Genomic DNA, 25,565 nt, shown 5'->3' on the forward strand with positions numbered 1-25,565 from the left:
GGCTGGGACCCTCTCCGACCCCGTAATTTTCTACCCAGGTGGACGTGTACCCAGAGCAGCATCAGCCCCCAGTACAATATCTGTGAGCAGATGGTTCAGATCCGGGATGACCACATCCGCTTCATCTCCGAGCTTGCTCGCTACAGCAACAGTGAGGTGAGCACACAGGCTGCTGGGAAGCAGGCCCATGGGCCCAGGGCCAGAAGGGGTAAGGAGCAGCCAGGAAAGAATGTGGATCCACAGAACACTGGAGAGTAGGAGGGAGGGAGGCAGGAGGGTAAAGTGGCCAACAGCAGGGGTTTTAGAGCCAAGCAGACTGGGGTGAATTCCAGTGGTGCTGCTTCCCTTTGCAAGTTATTCAACATCTCTCTGCTTCAGTTTCCTCATCTGTGAAATGAGGGTGATAACAGTATCTATCCTGAAAGGTTCATTGAGAGGATTAAAAGATATGGCAGATAATAAAGGCGTGGTGATGGTTAGTTCTGCCTGTATGTGGTAAGTGATGCAAACCATCGCCACGCTGGATGGCAAGAAAACAGAACACGCATACTCATAACATTACCTAAATGTTTTTAAACTACACGGCAATAAATCATCATTGTAAAAAAATATCACTAATATACTTAAGGGCAGATGAAGGTCATAAAAATCTCCACTAATACCAATAATTACATTTCACTTAATTTTTCCTTTTTTAAAAACTTTTTTTTTTTAATGGAGACATGATCAGTGCACAAACCTCAGGAAAGAACACAAATAAGCAAAAGGAGAGAAAATCACATAAAATCCTACCATCCCAGAACCAACGAAGACTGGTATTTGGATGTATATATTCTTCTGGTTCTCATCCCATACATACCCTCCTAACACATGAATATGCTGTTTGAAAAACACTGATCCTGGCCGGGCACAGTGGCTCAAGCCTGTAATCCCAGCACCTTGGGAGGCCGAGACGGGCGGATCACGAGGTCAGGAGATCGAGACCATCCTGGCTGACACGGTGAAACCCCGTCTCTACTAAAAAATACAAAAAACTAGCCGGGCGAGGTGGCGGGCGCCTGTAGTCCCAGCTACTCGGGAGGCTGAGGCAGGAGAATGGCGTGAACCCGGGAGGCGGAGCTTGCAGTGAGCCGAGATCTGGCCACTGCACTCCAGCCTGGGCGGCAGAGCGAGACTCCATCTCAAAAAAAAAAAAAAAAAAAGAAAAGAAAAACACTGATCCTGTGACTCAGATTCCTTTATTACATAGCACTCGTGGGTGACTGTGCACTGACCCACGTATGCTCACTGCTTCCACCATGTGGCTAACAGCCATGGTGACTCTGCTTTACAAACCCCAACTCAGGAGATGCCTTTGATCACAGAGCAACGTACCTGAAATGGGGACAGTCTGACAAATGCAAGGAGTTGTGGCCATTAGACCATGACTTGTAGTCATTAGACTTGTGGCCCACAGGGACCAAGGTCAAGCCCAGACCTTTAGCTTTCTAAACATATGTACCAATCAATTGAACTGAAGTTACAGGAATAACTTATTCTTTATTTAAAATTTCTTTAAAAAATTTTTTTAAATATATTATTTCTTTTTTAAAAATAGAGGCAGGATCTCAATTATGTTGCCCGGGCTGGTCTCGTACTCCTGGACTCAAATGATTCTCCTGCCTCAGCCTCCCCAGGTGCTGGGATTACAGGCATGAGCCACTGCCCCCCGCCAGAGCTCTTAATTCCTACTCACATTTTGATGTGGTCTGAGAATGAGTCTGGCCAAAGATGTTTTTTAAAATTATATGCTCTATACATGTTGATTCTCATTATTCACAGGAGTTCTGTAAAGTGGTCATGAACTCTGAAGTAGCAAATACTAAATCATTGCCCCAAGAAGAAATCAGAGTTACAGTTCTGTGAGCCTCTGGTCACAACATTTTCATCAACTGATCGTTATATAACCTTGTTTTATACTTGCTTCTGTTTGAAGACACTTGATGTGATCTCTACTCTTGATTCATTAGCTCATGACCAACAGCACGATAACTCACGCCTGAACAAAGCCGATCTAGAACACGTATTTTTTTTTCCATAAGGCATGTTACAGCTTTCTTGCACAGAGGAACACTATATAGCGCATTAGCTCTAAGCTTGGGGGCCATTTTAAATTGAGCAGTTGGAGTTAAAAGCACAAAAATACAGAAAACATGGCACTAAGTAGACTTCAAAAAAGACACTTGTTTACTGTATGAGAGCTGAAACAAGGCAGAGTCACTTTGTCCGACTTCAGCTGGGAGTGGGTGTATGTCTGCAAATGACTGAGAAATCACCATGAGTGTTGATTTTGGGGTTACAAATAAATTTTAACCAGTAGGAGAATTCACAAATACAGAATCCGCCAATAAGGAGGACTGGCTGTATATGTATATGTGTGTATGTACATATACACACACACGGAGTAAGTTTGTGCATATGCACATATTCTGTATCATTGTGGAATATTATATAGATGTTTATCCACTGCCTTTCAATCTGTGAGTCATGTCTGATGAGTTGTGAAATCAACTTAGTGTTTGTGATTAGCATTTTTATATAAGTATAGAATAGAAAAGCAGAAGGAATCCCATATATTAAGAGTAAGATTGCTTTGTAAAAAATATTGTTGAGGCTCTGTGTGACAGCTCACGTCTGTAATCCCACCACTTTGGGAGGTTGAGGCAGGAGGATTCCTTGAACCCAGGAGACCAGCCTGGGCAACACAGTGAGACCCTGTCTCTAAAAGAAAAAAAAAAGAAAAAAAATTGTTGCATACCTATATTTAATATCTGTATGTAGATATATGTTCATGAGTTACCATATAGTGTGCACTTCCTACAGTGAATGCGGTCAGAGTTTGAAAATTGCTGCCCTGTAATACTCCAGGGTGGTTATGAGTGGGGCTCTGGCGTCACCACCTGAACCCAAACCTTCAGTGATTTATAAACCACATGGCCTTCAGCAAGACACTTGTCTGAGCCTCAGTTTATCTGTCAAGGGGATGTAATAATAGCACTTCCCTGCAGTGTTCTTGGGGGAATCAATGAGATAACATATAAAAGTGTCAGGCACATAGACCGTGAGTATGACACTTGATGCTCCCCAGGTGGTGACGGGCTCAGGGCTGGACAGCCAGAAGTCAGACGAGGAGTATCGCGAGCTCTTTGACTTAGCCCTGCGGGGTCTGCAGCTTCTATCCAAGTGGAGCGCCCACGTCATGGAGGTGGTAGGTGTCTCCGGGTAGAGGGCCTCACACTGACCTCTCTTTCTTTGGAATCTGCCTCCATCTCCCCCTAGCGCTGTCTTTTTAACAGATTTATGGAGTTATAATTCACATGCCGTACCATTTACCCATTTAAAGTGTAAGTTCGTCGGTTTTTAGTATATCCGCAGAGTTGTATAGCCACAGTCAAATTTAGAACATTTTCATCATTTCAAAAAGAAGCCTTGTGTTATATCCCCTCCCATCTCCCTAGCCCTGAGCAATCTGCTTTCTACCTCTATAGGTTTCCCTATTCTGGATGTTTCACATAAATAAAATCATATGATATGTGGCTTTTTGTGTCAGGCTTCTTTTATTTTGCATACTTTCAAGGTTTTTCATGTTGTAGCATGAATTAGTACTTTATTCCTTTTTTTCAGCTGAATAATATTCCATTGCATGGATCCTCCACATTCTGTTTGTCCGTTCATCAGTTGATGGACATTTGGTTTGTTTCCACTCTCCCCAGTACTCTTGGAAACTGGTTCATCCCACAGACAAGTTCTGCAACAAGGACTGTCCTGGCACTGCAGAAGAATATGAGAGAGCCACGCGCTACAATTACACCAGTGAGGAAAAATTTGCCTTCGTTGAGGTAGGTGAGACTCCCTGCATCTCCCTCTGTCCCTGAGGCTGTAGCTCATGGTGGTTCCTGCGTAGTTGTGAGCAAGAAAACAACATTGGTTGCCCCAATTTGCATGCTCTTCCCTGTCCTCCCATCTAAATTAATTTGTCAGAAGTTATTCTGTTACTCAGAATTGATTAGAAACTCATTCTGTTCTTAAAAATCCAAAGAAAAACATCCATTCCACTGGAAAAATGGGCACAAAGAAACCAACAGAAGAAACAAACACAAATGGCTAAAAGAGGTATGAAAAATGCCCAAAGTTATCAGTGGTCAAAGAGCTACAGATTGGAATAAGATGGGATACAGTGTTTACCATCAGGATAGCAGAGATTTGACAGCTGGGTGATGCCTGTTGCAAGTTAAATTGCAGGAAATAGACATTCTCATGTCTTTAGTGGTCAGTCTACATTTTATAGGCTTTCTATGAGAGCAATCTGATTATATGTACTCTCGTTTTTAATGTGCATACCCTTTGGCCAAGTTCTTCTTCTGGGAATATATCCCAAGGAAATAAGCCAACTGTGCAGAGATATATGTACATGGATATTTATCACAGTGTTGTTTATAATACCGAAATATATGGAACAACTTAAATGTTCTTCAATATGGAACCAGGTAAATAAGTTAAGACTCAGGTATATCGTTGCATACTGTGCAGCCTCTAAAAAAGATATACCATGGCTCACGCCTGTAATCCCAGCACTTTGGGAGGCTAAGACGGGTCGATCAGTTGAGGTCAGGAGTTCAAGACCACTGTGACCAACATGGTGAAACCCCATCTCTACTGAAAATACAAAAACAATTTAGCCAGGCGTAGTGGTACACACCTGTAATCCCAGCTACTCGGGAGGCTGAGGCAGGGGAATCACTTGAACCCGGGAGGTGGAAGCTGTAGTGAGCCAAGATTGTGCCACTGCACTCCAGCCTTGGCGACAGAGTGAGACTCTGTCTCAAAAAAAATAAAAAGTAAAAAAGATATACCTACGTGGAAGGCTACGCTCAGCATATTGTTAAGTTAAAAAAGAAATAGTTAAAGAACAGCATGTCTGTAGTTTTCATGCATACAGGGAAAAAGCAGAAATATATCTAGAAATAAAGATGCATATACACATAAATGTGGATATTTTTAAGTATGTAAAGAAATATGTAATATATCTAAATACATATTATCAACATATAAAAAATAAAACTCCAAATATAGACATTTAGACCAAAAACAGAACAACATATAAAATGATTCCACTTATACCAAAATATAATATACTTTTATATATTTGTGGAAAACTGAGGGACATAAATATTTATGATGTATACCAAACCATGAACAGTAGTAATTTCTGGAAACAGGACTGTCTGATTTATACCTTTTTGTATTGTATTTTGTTTGATTACAAAATGATGTTTCTATTTGGGAGGAAAACTCCTTTACACTAGGTTGTGAGTGACAGCTATTTCTTTGAGGACCATTTGAAACCTACAGGAGACGAATCTAGAAATCAGAGACCTGGATCCCAGCCCTGGGCCCTCTGGTCACTTCAGCTCTCAGAGCCTCAGATTCCTTATCTGTAAAATGGAGCTAATCATTTCTCCCCTGCCCCATCCCAGGGTTATTATGGAGAATCAAACAATAATTGTCAAGTAAGATAATGAATGTAGATGAGCTCTGAAAACTTACAGGGTCATACAAATGTAAGAGGTTAGAGTCATTGTCTCTCCAAGTTCACTTTAAAGGACTGAGGCTCAGTGGCATAATTTCAGAAAGGAGAAAAATCATAATCACACTTTACATTGTCCTAAGTGGCCCCAGACCCCTTGGCACTTCCATTACTAACTGGCAACCTGGAAGAAAGTTTTGCAGTCATCTCTACAAAGTCATCCTGAAGCCTATTTAAAGTGAGACAGTCAGAGGGTAAATGCAACTTTATAAAACTATTTTTGCACTTATGTCCTTAATAAAAGGGATGCATATGCACTGTAAGTGATTTAGAAGGTGCTACCCCAACCCCACTTCTACCTTCACCTTCCCACAACCTCATATCATCATCCAAGCACAACCACCAAGAACATGTCACTCGATTTCCTTCTAGTCATTACTGTGCTATACATTGAGAGGTTTTATCATTTTTATCTCATTAATAAAAACATGTTTAAAAAAATAAAAAAGAAAAATAGTTCAGTGTGGCCTTTAAAAATAAAACAAAGTGAGAGTAGTAACCTGCCTGCACCATGCCTTTCCAATCTGAGTCCCCAAATAGGAAACACCATTCAACTTGTTAAGCGATTCCTTGTAGTATTTGTCTCCCTAGTTCTAACGAGACTATTTCTTGGTTTTTCAATTTATGACATTTCGTATTGATTTTCTACTTTGGGAAGTGAGGATATAGCTATCTCCTTCCTACCTCCCGTCCCTGCAACACACCTGGTTTCCTTCCCCCATCTTCCCATCTTGGTAATTTTACACTTTTTGGTAAAAATCAATAGTTACCTTATTATTAGTATAACCAAGTAACTATTGTCCATCACTGAGCCACATGATCTAATGTGAATACCTTTATTTTCTTGCACAACTTTTTGTTCTTCATAGAATTAGCAATACTTTATTTTTTGTTTTGTTTTCTATGAGTCTATCAAAAAGGCAACACCAAACATACCAACAAAATGTAAAACTCCTTACAAAATAGTTCATCACCGTCATCATTTGATGAGTTTTGATATTATTCTTTTTTTCTTGGAGCCATTCTTCCACAAGCCCTTTTCTTTCCAGTCTGCATGGGTTTGTCTCTAGACCAGCCCAGCCACTGATCGAAGAGTCTCCTCATTATGTATTATCTTGAGAATTCTCTTTACCTCTGTCCTGTCTTGGATCCCATTCATATATCTTCCTCTGTGAAGTATTGAGATCTTTTGCCCATTTTTTAAAAGTCGGGTTTCTGTCTTCTTATTACTGAATTGTGAGAATTTGTTCCATATTTTAGATTACAAGTCTTTAGTCAAATATATGTCGCAAATAATTTTTCTCATCAGTGACTTTGCCTTTTCATTTTTGTAAGGGTGCCTTTTGAAGAGCAGCTGTTTTACATTTTGATGAAGTCCAGTTTATCAGTTATTTGGTGGTTTGTGATTTGGGGGTTTCAGCTAAGAAATCTTTGCCTTGTCTAGAGTTGCAAAGATTTTTCCCTTAGATGCAACAGGCCTGCCCACTCCTCTGTGTTTGGAGTTAGTCTGAGACATCTTCATTATCTACTCCTTCCTTTGTCCTGATGTCTCCTAGTTACATCTGTAGCCAGGAGCCCAGATTCTGTTATGATCTAACAGTCCTCTAATGCTTCTTTCCCATTATTTCTCCGCACCAAAACTTATCGCCAACAAAATTGTTGTACTGTTGGTGCCACTGAAAACCATCACCTCCTGAGTTGTTTTCATACCAGTTCTATCTAAAAATGTTCTTTTTCTTCCTTTAAGTTTTAGAGAAAAAAAAACAGGCTTAGGATCTAAGCTCATTCATTCATTTATTTGTTCCTTTTCAACAAAAAATGTGTCTGCCCACCATGAGCCCAGACACTGGCAGTTGGGTGTGCACAGCATAGCTGGGCCCTGTCCTATGTGTTTCCAGTCTGGTGTAGAAGGTGGAACATGCCATTATGGGTGTGATCTGTGTGGCAGTTGTGAGGTGGACGATCTGCCACATGTCTTTGCCTCTGAATTCTGAATCAATTGAGAAATTAATGTTAGAGGCCAGTGGAGTCAAAGGCTCAGACTTACTGCTGGTAAAGCTGAACTAGATAATGTGGTTTTCACCCAACGCCACACCAGTCTTCCTATGCCTCCTACATCTCATTAAACTTGCCACTGGGTAATAGGCAAAGCAGCTGCATAGATACACGCTTCCCTTCCTCGGGGTGGGCAGGGGATGGTCACTGCAAGAAGTGGCCAGAAACCTAGAAGGGAGGCCACATACTTGCAGGCAGGCAGGTCCCAAAAGAGCGAGCCAAGGTCAAGCCAGGCTCCTCTCATCACACACGCCTGAATCCCAATCTCTCCAAACAGATCAGTGAGTTAGGGTAAGGAGAAGGGAAATAGAGGAGTAGAGGCATTCTCCCCCATGACTTCTGCAAGAGAAATTTTGATCTTATAAACTCAAGCAGTAACTGGCCAAATGGTTTTAAAAACAAAGGTTGTAAAAATTCTTTAGAAAATTTTATGTTAAAAAAGTTCTATTTGATGTGGTCTGTGGGTGCCTGGTCTATGGAGGGGCCTTCAAAAGCCAGGGCACTTCTCAAAATGCTCAAATGGTGGCCCACGGGCCAGCTGCCATTTGTCAGCAGTGAGCAACAAAATCAGGAGCTCATGCCAGGATGAAAATCAGTTGCATTGCGAAGAATGCTGTTAGTTGAGCTGACATTTGTGTTTTGTAGCAAGACTTTCTCAATGATTGGAGCTAAGTGCTGATGTACGTACATTCTGGCACATGTCTCCTACCTAGCCATGCACTGGCACTTTGAGTAGCACTGGCCTTACGCCTCTGGATATCATTCCCCGCCTCCCCTGGTGAGGTGATGATGGGTAGTAGAGAGCTGGTGTGCTGGACATGGTGAACCTGACCCTTGGCCTCTTCCTGCCCAGGTGATCGCCATGATCAAAGGCCTGCAGGTGCTCATGGGCAGGATGGAGAGTGTCTTCAACCAGGCCATCAGGAACACCATCTATGCGGCATTGCAGGACTTCGCCCAGGTGACGCTGCGTGAGCCCCTGCGGCAGGCGGTACGGAAGAAGAAGAACGTCCTCATCAGGTGGGTTTTCAGATACCTTCAGGAGCATATCAGACGTAAGTATGCCAGATACCCTTCAGAGAGGATGTCCTGGCTCAGCCACTGAACACCCACGGGTTCTTCCAGCAAGCTCTAGAGGGTTCTTTAGGAGTTTGGGCATTTGGGATGAATTAAGCCTTCATCTCTGGAAGTCCATATCCACTGCTATCTAGCTGTGTGAACTTGGTAAAGTTACTGACCTTCTCCAAACCTCAGTTTTCCTCATTTGTAAAATAGGGATTATTATAATCCCCACCTGCTGCCTGTTGGGATGATGAAATGAGATGGTCCACAGATAGACCTAAGCACGTGTAGCATGGAGTAGGTATGCAGTACATCTAAGCTATTATGAAAACTAAGCACACACAGATTTCGTAAGACCAATGAGACTCCCTGATAACCAGAAAGGAAAAATAGACATCTTGCCTCACACAAGTTCTGTCTCACTTGATGGGCTCAGAGCTGAGTTCTCAAACATCCCTTGGACATCAGAACCATGTAGGACACTTGTTTAAGCACAGATTCCTGGACCGTACCTTAAATCCGTTAAACCAGAGTTTTGGAATGGGGGCAGAAATGAGCATGCTTTACAAGCACCCCAAGAATTCAAATGTGGGTAGTCCTGGGACACCATGGCCCCTAGACACACAAGCTTGTAGTGCCTTTTTCCCATGGTGAAACCTGGTCTAAGTCTTAGTTCTTCCTTCCCCAGTGTCCTACAGGCAATTCGAAAGACCATCTGTGACTGGGAGGGAGGGCGAGAGCCCCCCAATGACCCATGCTTGAGAGGGGAGAAGGACCCCAAAGGTGGATTTGACATCAAGGTGCCCCGGCGTGCTGTGGGGCCATCCAGCACACAGGTAAGCGGCTCCAGGCACAGGCCAGCTGCGTTGACTCAGAGGCCAGCCCAGCTATGGTAGGTCATCATGGCTGGCCATGGGCAGTGGGACTGGGAGCCATTGGTCAGGAGGGGCAGGGTTGAGTGGCTGCTCTGGTCTTATTCTGCCATATTGTTTTGATATAGGAAGGAGGACCACTGGCTTAAGATTCAGGAGACCTGGATTCTAGTCCTAGATACCTGTGTGACCTCGGGCACGTTACAGATCTCTCTGTGCCTCAGTTGTTTAAACTAGCTAATGGGGATAATACCACATCCACCTTGCCTGGCTATCTTCTAGTCCTATGAAGTATAGATTCCAAAGTGCAGGAGGAGGTTAAAGTGGAATCTATACACATCTATCCTGTCCCTCTTTAATAAGCCCTGGCCCTTTCCCCTAAAAGTTCTGCCTCTGACTTGCTGTGTGATCTTGGGCAAGCACCTTGAGCTCTCTGAGCTCTGACTATCTTCTCTGCAAAATGAAAACTTCGAATGAGATTGTGTTACTAACAAAATATCCCTTAGTTCCACATCCTTCCAAAAGTGCAAGTGTTGAAAGCCCTTGTCCCCTTAGAGGAAGTCCAGTATTTGGAAACACTCAGAGTTGCCAGCCAGAGCTTCTACGCAAGAGGTCGCCCGTGGCTTATCCAGAGCAGTCATAACATTACAGAAAAAAAGTCAATAATCTGAGTATCTCCGTTAAGTCCCTGCTACCTACTTAAGGCTAGGTAGTTTCTGGTAGTATTTTTGATGTGCTGGAAAAAGCAGATGGTTCTCATTGCGGGTTTAAGGGTCTCAGAGGCCTCACTTCCCATGACCTTTAAGCCTCTCTCTGCTCTCAGCCACCCGAGATGGACCATCCGAGGCCCACCCCCTGACCCTTCTCCCTGTGTGTGTGTCTGTGTCTGTGCTGGGGGCTGGGGCAGGGGAGAGGTGGGTTCTCGGCAGGGTCGTCTTAACTCCCCTTGGCTTGACAACCCTCTGCCAGTTTGCACCAATCTCACCGGCTGGTTGTAGAACGCCCCGAGGAAGCGTCTGCAAACAGTTCTGTGTAGTATCAAGGACTGAGGTCCGGGGAACACTGAGCAGGGCTTTCAGGTGTTTCTGTAAGTTTTAAGACATGAGTGAGCAGGAGACAGACAAGGCACAAAAGACACTGGAAAGGAGGAGGAGGGGGCTTAACAGGCAGAGAGAAAAGGAGAGGTGAGGAAGGGAGGATTTGTGTAGATGATGTGAGAGGGGTGGGTCACCAGCAGTAAATCCCCCCTCACCCCCAGCCTCCACCAGGTCATGCCAGGGTGGCACAGACATGTGGAATAGACTCCTAGACAACCAGAGCTGGGAGAGCTCTTAGAGAAACCTAGGCCCTCCCCGTATCTTGCAGATGGGGAAACTGAGGTCTAGAGAGGGGAAGTGACTTGTCCAAGTCACAAGGCGAGTCCCAGGTGGAGGTGGGACAAGAACCCAGGTCTCCTGACACCCACCCAGGGCTCTGGTATGGTCTGCAGGGCACAGTAGACATGGGCATCTTGCATAGTTGGGATAGAGACTGGTTTGGTGAATTAAATGCTCTGTTAAGTAAAAGTACATGGGAAAAGAGTTCACCCTCTTATGGGTGAAACCAGTTTTCAGATCGTTAGAGTTGGACATCAATCAGACAGCATCCACAACAGATTAGACTTGCATTCTTCCTTTGAGGACTTGAGAGGCCGTCATGAGAAGAGTGCTTCTCAGCTCTTAGGGATGATGAGACGGGCCCCCCAACAGGCCTGCAGATGGGGGACTGTCTGAGGCACTGACAGCCACCATGGCTGCTTTCCCACAAAGGAAGCCCTGTGGCAGGGATGGTGGGTCACGTTTCTGTGGCTGCCCTGCCCGCATCAGTGCCAGGTATGTGGTGGGGAAGATCCCAGGGAAGCTCCAGAGGCAGCGAAGACGAACGCGGTTGCTGGGAGGTTGGAGTGTCTCAGAGGTAGCCCCCGGCAGTCGGCAGTCGTGGCGGCTTTCCCACCGTATACAATACCTCTTGCTTTTCTCTCTCTCTCTCTCTCTCTCTTTCTCTCTCTCCCTCTTCCCTGTCTCTCCTGCCCTCCCGTTCCCTCTTCCTTCTCTCCTATCTGTGTCTTAGGCCTGCCAGTGGTCCCCGAGGGCTTTGTTTCACCCCACTGGTGGCACACAGGGCCGAAGAGGCTGCCGATCCCTGGTATCACACCGCCTGGCTGGGTGGTTTGGGTACCCTTCTCGAGGAGGCAGCAGGAATGGACTAGCCTGGCTCCTCAAGGCCCCTTCCAGCCCTAAGATTCACAGACAAATGATGTGGAGAGATCTAGATTAGCAAAGAGAACCACCCCACCGCACTTGCATCCTTTGCACTTAAGGCACCCTGTAAGCGGGAGTTAATTGTCTAGTAGCCTCCTGTGTAAGTACCAATGTTAACCCGCCTTCCGCCCCGGACTTCAGCAGGCTGTGCAGTGCAGCTGATGCCACCAAGGGGGCGCCATTGCTCAGCCACGGGGTCAAAACGCTGAGGATCAGGAACAGGTGTGGGAGGGGGTTCGTTCTGATCTTATCCCATTTCTCAGTTCCTCAGAATGTTAGTTCTGAAAGGGACTGGTGTGAGAAGGCATCTGGTCCAACCCCCTCATGTTACATGAGACAACTGAGGCCCAGAGTGGGGGCTTTGTTGCCTAAGGTCACACAGCAAATCAGCAGCAGTGCCTGGCCTTGAACCCCGGTCTTTTGACTCCCAGTCCAGTGCTCCGCCCATGGCATCTGTGGCCCTCTGGGAAAACAGGGAGTGAGTGACTCCAGGGTGACATGTAATGAGGTTCTCCTCTGATATACACACCCTTGGCCAAGCAGAGCAGGGAGCCACCTGCTGTGGCCAGGCCCACCGGCCCAGGGATGCCACGGGGCCCGGGTTGGCCATGAAGCTTTTCACAGTTCCACATTTACTTCTCAAACCCTAAACTGGTGCTTCCTTAGGACAATGCTTTTTAAGAGCAGACATCTGCAGACAAGAATAAATACATAAATACAACACGAAGCAACCTTTTCCCCTGGGGTGGAGGGCCAGCTTCTGACCTTCTCATCTTGCCTTCTTTTTCAAGCTATACATGGTGCGGACCATGCTTGAATCGCTCATTGCAGACAAAAGCGGCTCCAAGAAGACCCTGAGGAGCAGCCTCGACGGACCCATTGTCCTCGCCATAGAGGACTTTCACAAACAGTCCTTCTTCTTCACACACCTGCTCAACATCAGTGGTGAGCTGCATCCCACCCCTGCTGAGGCATGGAGGGAGGGGACGAAGGGCTCAGAGCCACTAAGACCACCAAGCCAGGCATGGCAAAGGGACGTGATCGTTGACCCTAAGGACGTGATCGTTGATATCACCGCCAAGGAAAACACACACACTTTCCAGTGGGCTTTTGGAGCTGGGAAAGGCCAGGTTCAACTCAGCTATTCTGACCTAGCTAAATGTGTCCGGGAGATACCTGTGGCTAATCTGTCATAAAGTCCTTAGTAGAGAGGGATCAAAACCAAGAATATGCACATACAGACACATGGATGCTAGACTTGCTACTCAGCCGCAGCCGAGCGCTAAGTAGTACTTGCTGCTGCCAGCAGGGGAGGCTCTCGAGCTGCATCCCAGTCCTGTGTTCTTCACACTTCCTCTCCTTTTAGTAAGATGTATGTCTAGGGCAGAGGAAGAGTAGTATCTCAGGGACGTGAGTCTTCGTATGTCTGCTGGGATTGAAAAGAGTGATGGCTGTAACAAACAGTACATTCTTCTCCATTAGAGAGTAGCCTGGGAAGGGCCTTCAAGGCCTCTAAACTGTATGGGATCTACGAATTAACACACACAAGAAGTCAAGGAGCCACAATCCAACTGAAAGTGGGCACTTGGGGGCCTATCTTGACACTGACACTGTATTGTGTAATGAACATACTTTTGTTTTGTTTTGTTTTGTTTTTTGAGACGGAGTCGCTCTGTTGCCCAGGTTAGAGTGCAGTGGCACTATCTCAGCTCACCGCAACCTCTGCTTCCCAGGTTCAGGCTGGAGTGCGGTGGTGTGATCTCAGCTCATTGCAACCTCTGCCACCCAGGTTCAAACAATTCTGCTTCAGCCTCCTGAGTAGCTGGGATTACAGGCATGCACCACTATGCCTGGCTAATTTTTTTTTTTTTTTTTTTTTTGTATTTTCAGTAGAGACGGGATTTTGCCGTGTTGGCCAGGCTGGGCTCAAACTCCTGACCTCAAGTGATCTGCCTGCCTCAGCCTCCCAAAGTGCTGGTATTATAGGCATGAGCCGCTGCGCCCAGCCATGAGCGTACTTTTCAAGCTTAGGTTGCAGGTTTTCAGGATGACTTTGTAGGAGGGTGATGGGAACTATAGGGGCATCTAAAGCTCTAAAACATCACTGCCTTCTCTTCTCCCCCGCCAGCCCACAACCACTGCCACTCAAGCTTAACAAATGCTATTTTCCAAGTACATATTAGGCTTGCCTTTAAGTAAAAGAGAGCAGGATCCTACTAATCAATATTAGTACCTGCTACATACCTAACACAGTAACAATAACAATGAAAATTAATAAAAACAATGAGAACTAAGGTCTTTTAGTGCTAAGAGTAACCCAAGGCTCATTCCCTTATGCTTTTCAGAAGCCCTGCAGCAGTGTTGTGACCTCTCCCAGCTCTGGTTCCGAGAATTCTTCCTGGAGTTAACCATGGGCCGACGAATCCAGTTCCCCATCGAGATGTCCATGCCCTGGATTCTAACGGACCATATCCTGGAAACCAAAGAACCTTCCATGATGGAGTAAGAGGCAGCATTGGGCCAGCAGGTGGCTCTTGGGGTGCAAGTGGAGGGCAGTTTACCAGGGAGCTCCGTTCTTTCCAGAAGGAAGCACTGAGTTGACAAGAAATGAGGCCATGTGCCCCACCACGGGGAAAGCTCAGCCAGACAGAATCATTTAATTCAGCCTTGCAGATAAATTCTGAAGTTTCCCAGGCCAGCTGTCCTTCCTATGCTTTGTCAGCCTCATAACAGCTATGCTCAGAAAAGAGTAATCTCAGGAGCAGGAAGCTCATATTCTTAACTGCCACCTGATGTCTTTTAGTCCCAGATACATGTTTACAAGTCCTGGTTTTATTTGCATCTTGGACTTCTTATTTCTTTGGGCTGACTGTAAAGTAAGTTGCTCCTAAGCGGTGGAGGCTCTGGGACCATCAGAGAGGGCTGAAAGATGGTCTTTTCCTGACTCTGAACTTGTTTCTATTTCCCAAGCAAGTATAAAACTGTCTTCCTTAAGGGAGGTCATTAGTAAGCGGCTGGCTGTGTTTTTCCCTCTTCAGGTATGTCCTCTACCCTTTGGATCTATACAATGACAGCGCCTACTATGCTCTGACCAAGTTTAAAAAGCAGTTCCTGTACGATGAGATCGAAGCTGAGGCAAGTGACGTGCTTCTCCTTTTGCTCCTTTAATCTTGTTCCAAATTCCGGACTTTTCCAGTTTTTTGCTATTAGCATGAAGTAGGAGTATCAGTGACTTGTTCTAGGAGAGGAATCTCTGTAATCATGGCCATCAGAAGGCCTGTGTAACCTTTGAGGGCAGAAGTACAAACTGAGACACCCAGTTCAGGACCTGCTGCCTTTCTCTTCCCACCCACAAACTCTGTGCTGCACCATGAAGGGCTTCATGTGCATGTGTGTAAATACCCAAGCTCTGCCTGTCAACTCTGCTCAAAAACAGTGACCCTCAGCCAGACCTAAAACCTATGGTCACACACACCCGTAGTGCAGTCCATCCTCAGAGGGGAGGCCAGAGAAGAGAGCACGTGGCCCTGGAAGAGGCTTGAGCTGCCTGTAGAAGGCTTCTCAGAGCTGGTTCTAGAAGGGGAGAATGGGGCCTGAGTGCACATGCCCACCTTGACCCTATGGATTCTTTGCCTGGACGGAGGTCTACTGATGACCCTTGAAGCTCAAAGTGCAGGGCAGCGGCCTCAGTGACCTAGGTCTGAGGAAAGCACTAAACACAGCGCTGGGATTTTGTGTTCTGCATACCACGTAGGGTGTGAGATGAAAGATCTGAAAGCTTTTTGAATCATTAACCTTATGGAGCCAAGGGTCTGGTGAGAAAGGATCAAAGGTTAATCACGTAAATGTTAAACATGAAAGACTTAAAATACTAAATCTGACAGTAAATAGGATCTGTTTCCTTTGACTCTTACCTAGCTACTGCCTTTGCCCCATCTCATGGTCATGTCCTGCTCTTGCTATTTTTGGAATATTTGGTTTGATTCTCTGTGTCTGGTGTGAATTATCTTCCCACCTGAGCATCACAGTCTGTCACTGATGATGAGACCCTGAAATGTCAATGCTTTCTTCATTAAAAACCAAAGCTACGTAAGCAAAGTTGGAAGGAAGGCGCTTTGAAATGTGACCATCAACTTCATAAACAAATTTGCGGCCAGGTGTGGTGGCTCATGCCTGTAATCCCAGCACTTTGGGAGGCCAAGGTGGGTGGATCACCTGATGTCAGAAGTTTGAGACCAGCCTGGCCAATATGGTGAAACTCTGTCTCTACTAAAAATACAAAAATTAGCTGGGCATGGTGGTGGGTGCCTGTAATCCCAGCTACTTGGGAGGCTGAAGCAGGAGAATCGCTTGAACCCAGGAAGTGAAGGTTGCAGTGAGCCGAGATCACACCACTGCACTCCAGCCTAGGCGACTTGTTGAGCGAGTCTCTGTCTTAAAAAAAAAAAAAAATACAAAAAATTAGCCGGGCGTGGTGGCGGGCACCTGTAGTCCCAGCTACTCGGGAGGCTGAGGCAAGAGAATGGTGTGAACCCGGGAGTCGGAGCTTGCAGTGAGCCAAGATTGTGCCACTGCACTCCAGCCTGGGCGACAGAGCGAGACTCCGTCTCAAAAAAAAAAAAAAAAAAAAAATTGCAAAGCAAAGTAAAATACAATGAAAAATAACATCTATCAGAAGAGAGAGATGGAGAGGCTGCCGAGTTAGCAGACAGATTCAAGCACTGACGGGTTCTGACGGTCTGTTCGTTGCATCCCTCCAGGCAGGCAGCCTCAAAACAGCTAAGGAGGGGGTCCGTGGGGAGGTTGGTTCCTTTTTGAACTTTGCCTTGTCTGTTGACTGACTGAGGACCCTGAGAGCAAGGGACCAAACCTCCCAAACTTAGCCACAGAATCTTCTTTTTCCCCTTCAAAGCGTCTTTCCCCAGAATGCACTTTGGGCAGTCCTGGCCGACTGCCCTCTTTCAGTTGGCTCGGTTTCTGTGATTAAGCTGAACGGGCACCAGTGATGTTCCTGCTTCCTCTCCACCAGGTGAACCTGTGTTTTGATCAGTTTGTCTACAAGCTGGCAGACCAGATCTTTGCTTACTACAAAGCCATGGCCGGCAGGTAGGAAAGCCCCAGAGCTGTGAGTAGCAATCTCTTAAGACTGCCACCTGGAAGATGTGATTTTCCATTGTGAAACCTCCCTTCTTCTTTAGCCCCTGAGGAAAACAGAGCCATTCCACAGGCCCAGACTGGGTGCTGAAATAGAGTGGAAAGGAAACTAAATAAATAGAGGGCTCACCTCACACAGACTGCAGTCTAGCAGGAAAGACAGACATTGACTAAAAGCCGATGAGTGCACAGTGACAAGGAGGTTACATGCTCTCTGTGAGGGAAAAGCTCGTGGGAACGTACGACGGTTAAACCTTTGGGGGTGGGGAACTAGAAAGGCCATCTTGCGGAAGTGGCATCTGAGTTCTTATCTGAAGTTGGTAGGAGTGAAGAAAGTAAAAGGAGGTGAAGGATGTGGCAGGAAGTTGCAGGCAAAAGGAACTGCTTGTGCAAGGTCCCTGTGGCGGGAGTATAATGATAACAGCCTGCCAACCTCACAGGGCTGTGGGAGGATTCCTGTGAATTAATGCATGTCAGTGTCTCTTCACCACCACTAGAGGGGGCAGGCTGCCTGCTAAGGCTGGGGAGGTGGGCAGGGCCAGGGCACGCCGGCTTTGTGGCTGTTTCTCCCAGGAGTGGAATGACTCCGAATGGTTTCAAAAGTACAACAGTGACCCGATTCGATTTTTATTTACTTGTGAAAGTTTACTCCCTTAAAAATATAAATGTACGGAGAATGAATTGGAGAAGAATGGGTGTGTGCAAACCAGACAGGAGGCCAGTGAAGAAGTCTGGATCAGAGATGTATCAGGCTTAGAGGCTCCTTGGTATTGCCACTATATGTTGGTTCAAACCCTCGTGAGTTCTTGGTTTTCAAGAACCTGTAACAGCACTGATCAAGGAAAACCTCAAATTTATATATAGGTATTTCCATTCTTATTGGAAATCCAAACATACCAACCAGTAATTTCAAGGATAGTTCCTTGCTTTAATAATTTCTCTATGAAACGGATTTACTTCATTTTGCTTTTAACAGCCAAAGTAGCCCTGATATATTTCAAATAGGAGTTGATGTGCAGCACATATAAGTTTCTGTTAACATAGGATGTGCATTAAATAATGCGACTCTTAAAGGCTGGAAAGTATAGAAAGCATGCATGTAGGATTTCAAGGAAAGCAGAGAACACAGCCTTTCACAGAGTAGTCAATACGCATCTGTGGATTGAATGGGATGTGGTTCTAACAGTGAGTTGGGTTTCTGGCTTCTATAAGACAATTCTGATTCCAAATACACTGTTCCATCATCTATAGAAACAGACTCAGGCATGTCGAACCCTGGGTCTTCCTTTGTCTAACTTATGGGCTTTTATCTACACCCTTCCCTGTAAGATCAGTGATTTTTTAAAGTGTGGAAAGTTGAGGAGGTTGAGAGATTCGGAGAAAACCCAGGAGGAAAACCATGAGCTAGGTCAGTCCTGTTCATTCGAAATGCCACATGGTCACAAACGTGAGCCAGAGATGTTATTTTAAATTTTTTAGTAGAGGTATTTTAAAAAGGAAAAAGAAGCAGGTGAAATTAATTTTAATAATATATTTAACCCCACATATCCAAAACATTATAATTTTGACATATACTCAATATAGGAATTATTAGAGATTTTTCATTCTTTTCTTCTAAGTCCTCAAAATCCTGTGTTTTACAGCCCATGTCAATTTGGACCAGCCACATCTCAAGTGTTCAGTAGGCACATGTGGCCGGTGGCTACTACTTTGGACAGTGTAGATTTAGATCATGTCTCTTTCTTTAGGTGGCTTTTAGTTATGTCTAGAATACACCGAGCCTCTGTACTAGGATCTGTGTGGCCCTACCTGGTTTGGCCCTGGTCTAATGTCATAAATTCATTTTGCACCATACGGTGCAACCTGCACTGTACTTTATCCACACTGGCCATCTTTCCCTTTCTCAAACGTAACCAAGCTCATGGTGTCGATGATAGTGCTCCCCTAGATCTTTCCGATTTTATCATTCAGGCCTCCATTTAGCAAAACTTCTTTAGAGAGACTTTGCCTGACTTCCTAACTCCAAATGATCCCATTTTCTTATTTTCAAAGCACTTGCTCCTCTGCAATCCATGCCTCAGTGTGAAAGATAGTAACACTCCCAGCTCATAGGGTTGTGGAGAGATTTAAAAGGACGTGTGTTTGTCTGTGTGTGTTTAAAGTGCCTGGGAAATAATAAACACTATGCAACTATTACCTATTATCTGAAATTATTTCATTCCTCTGTTTGTGTTTATCAGTCTTTCCTCATTCGAATATGAGCTCCATGAGGAGAGGCACCTTGTATTCCCAGTACCCAGAATGTTTCCTGGGATACACCAAGCAAGCACTCAATTGCTTTTGTGGTAAATGAATAAAAGAGGAAAGTGGCCCAAGTTCAGTGTTGCCCATCTTTAACTTAGAAACTCTGTTTCACGTATTGAGCTTCTGTGACTCAAAAGAAATGTGAAGTAACTTATCTAGAGCAGAAAACAATTTTGCTTAAGATATATAAGATAGTGCTCTGTGGGTAGATTCTATGATCTGAAATAGAAGTATCTGGGCAGTTGAGAGTCATTCACTGTCTGTTTACTGACCTTGTTTCACTTTTATTCCTTCCAGTGTCCTGTTGGATAAACGTTTTCGAGCTGAGTGTAAGAATTATGGCGTCATCATTCCTTATCCACCGTCCAATCGCTATGAAACACTGCTGAAACAGAGACACGTCCAGGTATGGGGAGCGGAAGCCACCATGGAGATGGAAGGGGCAGGAGAGAGCAGCTGTGAAGTCAGCCTAGAGATCAGGAATCAGGCCTGGGTACTGTCTTCCCGGCACGTTGCCAGTGTGGGTTTCTGAGCCTGGGTGTAGCACAGCCTCAGGATCTCATAAACAATAAGGAGGCATTGGGCGTCCTTTGGCTCAGGTTCTGGGCTTCTCCACCGTCTATAGCTGACCTCTGACAAGTTATGGCAACCAAAGCCTTCGTCTTCTCATCATAAGCTGCAGCCCACTTTTTCCAGTTGGGATGCCACTCAGAGATGGGTATATCTGTCCCTGAACAGGGCCCAAGTGCTGGTCTAAGTGAGGAAGACCGTGGCGCCTTTGAAACGAAAGCATGTCAGGGCAAATCCATGGTAGAAATTGGTTTTTTTGTGTGTTTAGAGTTGGTTTCTATTAACATTTGACCCTAGATATAGAGGAAATGTTGCTGGGAACTGAGAAACATCCCCACTTAACAATGTTAATGTGAGGCAGACAGACAGCATAAGAGATGCCCCAGCAGATGGCGAGCCCTCCTCCTAGAGCCCTGCTGTTGGCCAAGTGGGTGGCAAAATGGCCTTTATGCTGTGATGTCTGTGTGCTTATTATGTGGTCCTGATCTTTGTGAAAGGTCCGGGCTGAGGCTAAGCCCATGCCAGAGGTGAAAAGGAAAGAATTCATCTCAGAAACCCTGGACATTCCCATTGCAATGAGAAATCCAAGGAAATGGAGACTCATTAAACGGGGTGGGGGAGGGGGCAGGGAATAGAATTTGTACTTCTGTCAACAGCAGGGGCTCAATGAGAGCTTTTCTTTCAACCTCTCAGAAGATTACTGCTATCAGTTACAATGCAGCCAGAATTAGCCACAGGATATTAAATACTGAGGGCTTTATGTGTGCATAAGATGGGTATAAGGGGCCCTAGTCAGTTGGTAGAAAATTTGTGCCAAAAGAGAAGTTGAAAAATAAAATAGTTAAGAATAATCATTTGACACCTAGCAAAGTGCTGTGGACACAGCAGGTGCTCGACAAATGTTTATTGCTATCTACATAGCAGCTGCAGTAGTGCCCGCATGTACCCCAGTGGAAAGTACCTTAAGCTATATTTTCCATCCTGTAATCAGACCTTCATCCTCTTGCTTTTAAATTTTCCCTCACGAAGGCACAAACTGGGCCCTTGCTGAGGCAGCTGCTGTGCCCTGGTGACTGAATTGAGCACAGGAAAGATGCAGGAAGCACCTCAGGGCTAAATTTAGGATGTCAGCAGAAACATTTATGGGAAACCAGAGCGTATCCTGAACCTCTTCCCACAGCCTGAGTGAATCGTATTTTTCCTAAACTTCCTGTGTTTCAAGCCTACAGGGAAGTTGAAAGAATAATACGATGAGCACTTATTATCCCGTAGCCAGATTTGCAGTTATTTATGTTTTACCATATTTAGTTCACATTCTCTCTCTCATGTATGTATGCTCTCTCTAGCACTTATACAGTGTGTTTGTTTGTGTGTGTGTGATGAATGTACATACTTTTGTTCTTAATCATTTGAGAGTTTAAGTTGCCAAATCATGACATTTCACCCCTGAATGCTTCAGCCTGTATCTCCTAAGAACAAGGACATTCTCTTATAAAAACAGAATAGAATGATGATACTCAGGAAATTTAACAGTACTGCTTTCTAAATACAGTTCCCATTTGTCCCAGTTATGTCCTTTGTAATTTTAATCCAGTTTCCTATCAGTGCATGCACATACTCATCAGGTGTCAGTGAGAACCTTTATTTGTTTTTGAGACATAGGGTCTTTCTCTCTCTCGCTCAGCCTGGAGTGCAGTGGTGCAATCATAGCTCACTGTAGCCGCAAACTCTTGGGCTCAAGCTGTCTTCCCACTTCCAGCCTCCCAAGTAGCTAGGACTACAGATGTACACCACCACACCTGGCTAATATTTTTTATTTTTTGTAGAGATTGGGTCTCACTATGTTGCCCATGCTGGTGTCAAACTCCTGGGCTCAAGCTATCCTCCTGTTGCAGGACTTCTCAGTTCAGCTAAAGATGGGGTTCTTGTCTGTCCCACGACCATGAAAACTTAGGCTTGCAGACTGTTTAAAGAGTGGGTAAAGCAGGGTTTTATTGGGTGAAAAGGGGAAAAAAAGGGGGGAAACAGGGACTTTCACAAGGCCAGAGTCCCTCAGCTAGAGAACTTCCTGCCAGGCTGTTGGAATCCCAGGTTCCACACAGGAAGAGGAGGGGCCGGGCTCCTCCCTGCTGGAAACATCATAAACTTCCCAAGCCTTTACCTCAATGGACAGGCTGGTTGGAGTTTCTTCAGGAAACCCCTCCCACCTGGCAGTCTTACTCCCACCTTGGTCCCCCAAAGCGCTGGGATTACAGGCATGAGCCACTGCACCCGGCCAGTGTGAATTTTAAGTAACTTTTCTCTCTCTCTCTTCATCCAGCTGTTGGGTAGATCAATTGACTTGAACAGACTCATTACCCAGCGCATCTCTGCCGCCATGTATAAATCCTTGGACCAGGCTATCAGCCGCTTTGAGAGTGAGGATCTGACCTCCATTGTGGTAAGAGTCTGGGAGCGTGTGGGATTTCTGCTCTGGGAGTTCTCAGACTAGAAGCCTAGATGGGGACTGTAGTTAGTCTAGTGATGGGCCAGTTAAAGAGGGGCAGTGAGTCTCTTTCCCATCTGAATGGAGCTAAGAAATAAAAACTTACACAGAATAAGAATAATCTTACGTTCCTGATTGCCTTGGGAATGACAGAGCGGAGGGGGTCTCCTTGAGATTTCTAGAGATGGCCAACCCTCAGACACAGCTGCATGTCCTTAGGATCCTGCAGGCTGAGCAAGTAGGTAAATGGTCCTAAGAACCTAGGGGAAATTTCACAAGAGGGTTGGCTTCACGGGTGTGCAGTAGTATAAGGCCCAGATGGGCTTTGCAGCTGGTTTACTGCTCTGCTGTCACCATCTTGAAATTCTTAAACAAGGGGGCCCCACATTTTCATTAAACATCATACCCTGTACATTATGTAACTGGTTCTGATGCACAAGCCTGGAATAGGCCTACTCCTTTCCCCCAGAAAACAGCAATTTAAACGACTCTCTGCTAATTCTCTCTCTTCAAGAGTTAGAGTAAACTTGACTGGTTATCCTTTCAGTGAATCAAAGGAAGATTTCAGTGCTTTCAAAAGCAGATAAACAGTAGGACTGGGAAATGGAAAATCACCATTAGAACATAATAAAAATTGTAGGCAAGTTCTGTCAACGGTTGCTAAAATAAGTGGGCAGAACTTTGAGAAAAATACTGCATGATTTCTCTTATATGAGGTTCCTACAGTAGGCAAATTCATGGATACATAAGGTAGGATGGTGGTTGCCAGGGAAGAGGAAGATGGTGTTTGATGGATCCAGAGTTTCAGTTGGAGAAGATGAGTTTCAATTCTAGAAAAGGATGGTGCTGATAGTTGCACAACAATGTGAATGTACTTAATGCCACAGTACACCTAAAAATCATTAAAGTGTTCAATTTTAAGTGCATCTTACCACAATAAAAAATTTTTTTAAACCAAAAAATCTTTGAGAAGAAACAGGATACTCGCATAATCTCAAAGTACCTCCCCCAAGATACTTATTAATTACAAAGGGAAGAATGACTCTACAATGAAGAAAATTAGCAGACACCATCTTAACCAAAAGTTAATATCACCAGTAAAACATTATTGTTGTCATGATATATTCTTGCCAAAATGCACAATCTCAATCTAATTTTGAGAAAATATCGGATGAACCCAAATCGAGTGCCATTCTGAAAAAAAAAAAAAGTGAATGATATTTCTCAAAAGTGTGCAGGTCTTGAGAGACAGGAAAGAGTGAAAACTGTTACAAATTACGAAAGAATAAGGGAACATGACAACTAAATGCAACATGGAATCCTAGATTGAATCTTAGAACAGAAAAAGGACTTTAGTGGGAAAACTAGTGAAACCTGAATAAAGCCTGTCATTCAGCTAATAGTGTTGTACCAATGTTAATTTCCTTCATTTGATAATTGTACTGTGGTTCTGCCAGAGGTTAACAGTGGGGAAGCTGGGTAAAGGATATGCAGGGTATGCTGTTTTTACAACTTTTCTATGAGTCCAAAATTATTTTTAAATAAAGTTGGGTTTTATTTTAAGTGGACAAAGTGGTAAAAAATAAAGTGGCAATGAACTAGGACTCTAGCATCATACCTGCAGTCCCAGTCCTTACCCTGCTACTTACTTAGCTGCGTGATCTTGTGCAAGTTACTCAGCTTCTCCAAGTCTGTTTCCTTATCTGTAGAAATGGCGGGAATATCAGAATCCACCTCTTAGGGTTACTATAGGGATAAAATGAGATAACTACCTGGAAAGAGCTTTGCAGAGTTTGTTTGTTTGTTTGTTTTTGTTTTGTTTTCTTTGGAGACAGGGTGTCTTGCTCTGTTGCCTGGGCTGGAGTACAGTGGCGTGATCTCAGCTCACTGCAACCTCCGCCTCCCAGATTCAAGCAATTCTCTTGCCTCAGCCTACTGAGTAGCTGGGACTATAGGCATGTGCCACCAGGCCCACCTAATATTTGTATTTTTAGTAGAGATGGGGTTTCACCATGTTGGCCAGGCTGGTCTCAAACTCCTGACATTGTGATCTACCTGCCTCAGCCTCCCAAGAATCCTTTGTATACATAGTTAGCACTTAATAAATAATAGCTTATGGAAAAAAGATGAGAGAAAAATAAATTTGGGGCTGCAATGCAATGATTTTGGGTGAATTTTCAACAGCATTTCTTAGGGCCTGCCCTAACCACCCTCCTTAGTCCTGGGTCACTTACTTCGAGAGACTGTAGCACAGCACGCACTTTGCTGAGAAATCATTTGCTCATCTCTATTTTGAGAAACAGAGTTATTCTTTATGCCAAATGGTTAGCAGTGATGAGCTCCAAGTGGTGGGATTTTTTTTTCTTTTTTGTTTATCTGTATCTTCTAGTTTTCCAACAATGAGCATATCTTATGAAAAAAAAAAGATTTGGGATATATGTGTCTCCATGGCCTCTTCCCACCTGTTTGAAAGCACTAAATGTTCTTTTGGCTGAGAACAAAATCAAAACAAGCAGTGAAAGCCCTTGTTTATCAGGCGAGGGCAATGGCTCCCCGGAGAACACCCGTTCCTGGGAAGCCCATGAAGAGACCTCAGGGAAGCACTCTCCCGGTGGGTCAGGACGGCCCCTGCTCGCCCTGGCTGAGAAACTTCGACCTCCTCCAAGAAACAAAATGAGGAGTGCGCTCCCCTCAGCCTTTCCCTCCACCTGAAAAACTCCATTCTGAGATGGGGAGACAACTTGATTCTGAGTTGGGAGAGGTTGCAAAGATTTGGGGAGTTAGTCCCCCTCATTTTACACGGCTGAGCAAACAGTCTCAGCAAGACCTGATGCTGAGGTTGAAAACGGGCAGCCCACAGGCTGCGTTTTGTTTAGGCGGCATAATACACTTGTAATTTTGAGCCAACATTTAACGTTGGGAAGAATTCCAATAAAAATGCAGAAGCTCTGGCGGTGCCAGACCAGCATTCCCAGATGGTAACGATTGCCCAGAAATGACTAGAAGTTCCTGTGAGATGGGCTACACTTTCTTCAGCTTGCCACAGCCCCACTGGCAGGCTTCGTTTATGTGTGTGACCTACCAGGCCTCACTGTGCTGAGTTTGAGACCTTTGCTCTCTCACTTGCCTGAGGTCGC

At 44.9% G+C, this 25,565-nt stretch overlaps 1 protein-coding gene across 5 annotated transcripts in view; it reads left to right on the forward strand.

Annotated features, from left to right (window-relative positions):
- Window positions 1-25,565, forward strand: part of CYFIP2 (cytoplasmic FMR1 interacting protein 2) — a 133,429-nt gene that overhangs the window by 46,010 nt on the left and 61,854 nt on the right. For 4 of the 5 annotated variants that reach the window (NM_001194296.3, XM_078004301.1, XM_078004303.1 and 1 more), the window contains 11 exon segments: window positions 39-156; window positions 3,128-3,247; window positions 3,753-3,878; window positions 8,535-8,701; window positions 9,432-9,579; window positions 12,707-12,860; window positions 14,261-14,417; window positions 14,954-15,050; window positions 16,945-17,021; window positions 19,671-19,779; window positions 22,264-22,383. In NM_001194296.3, the coding sequence (NP_001181225.1) occupies window positions 39-156; window positions 3,128-3,247; window positions 3,753-3,878; window positions 8,535-8,701; window positions 9,432-9,579; window positions 12,707-12,860; window positions 14,261-14,417; window positions 14,954-15,050; window positions 16,945-17,021; window positions 19,671-19,779; window positions 22,264-22,383 (1,393 nt within the window). 5 annotated transcript variants of the gene reach the window in all.

Source organism: Macaca mulatta, chromosome 6, assembly GCF_049350105.2.
Source record: "Macaca mulatta isolate MMU2019108-1 chromosome 6, T2T-MMU8v2.0, whole genome shotgun sequence".
Taxonomy (NCBI): Eukaryota; Metazoa; Chordata; class Mammalia; order Primates; family Cercopithecidae; genus Macaca; species Macaca mulatta.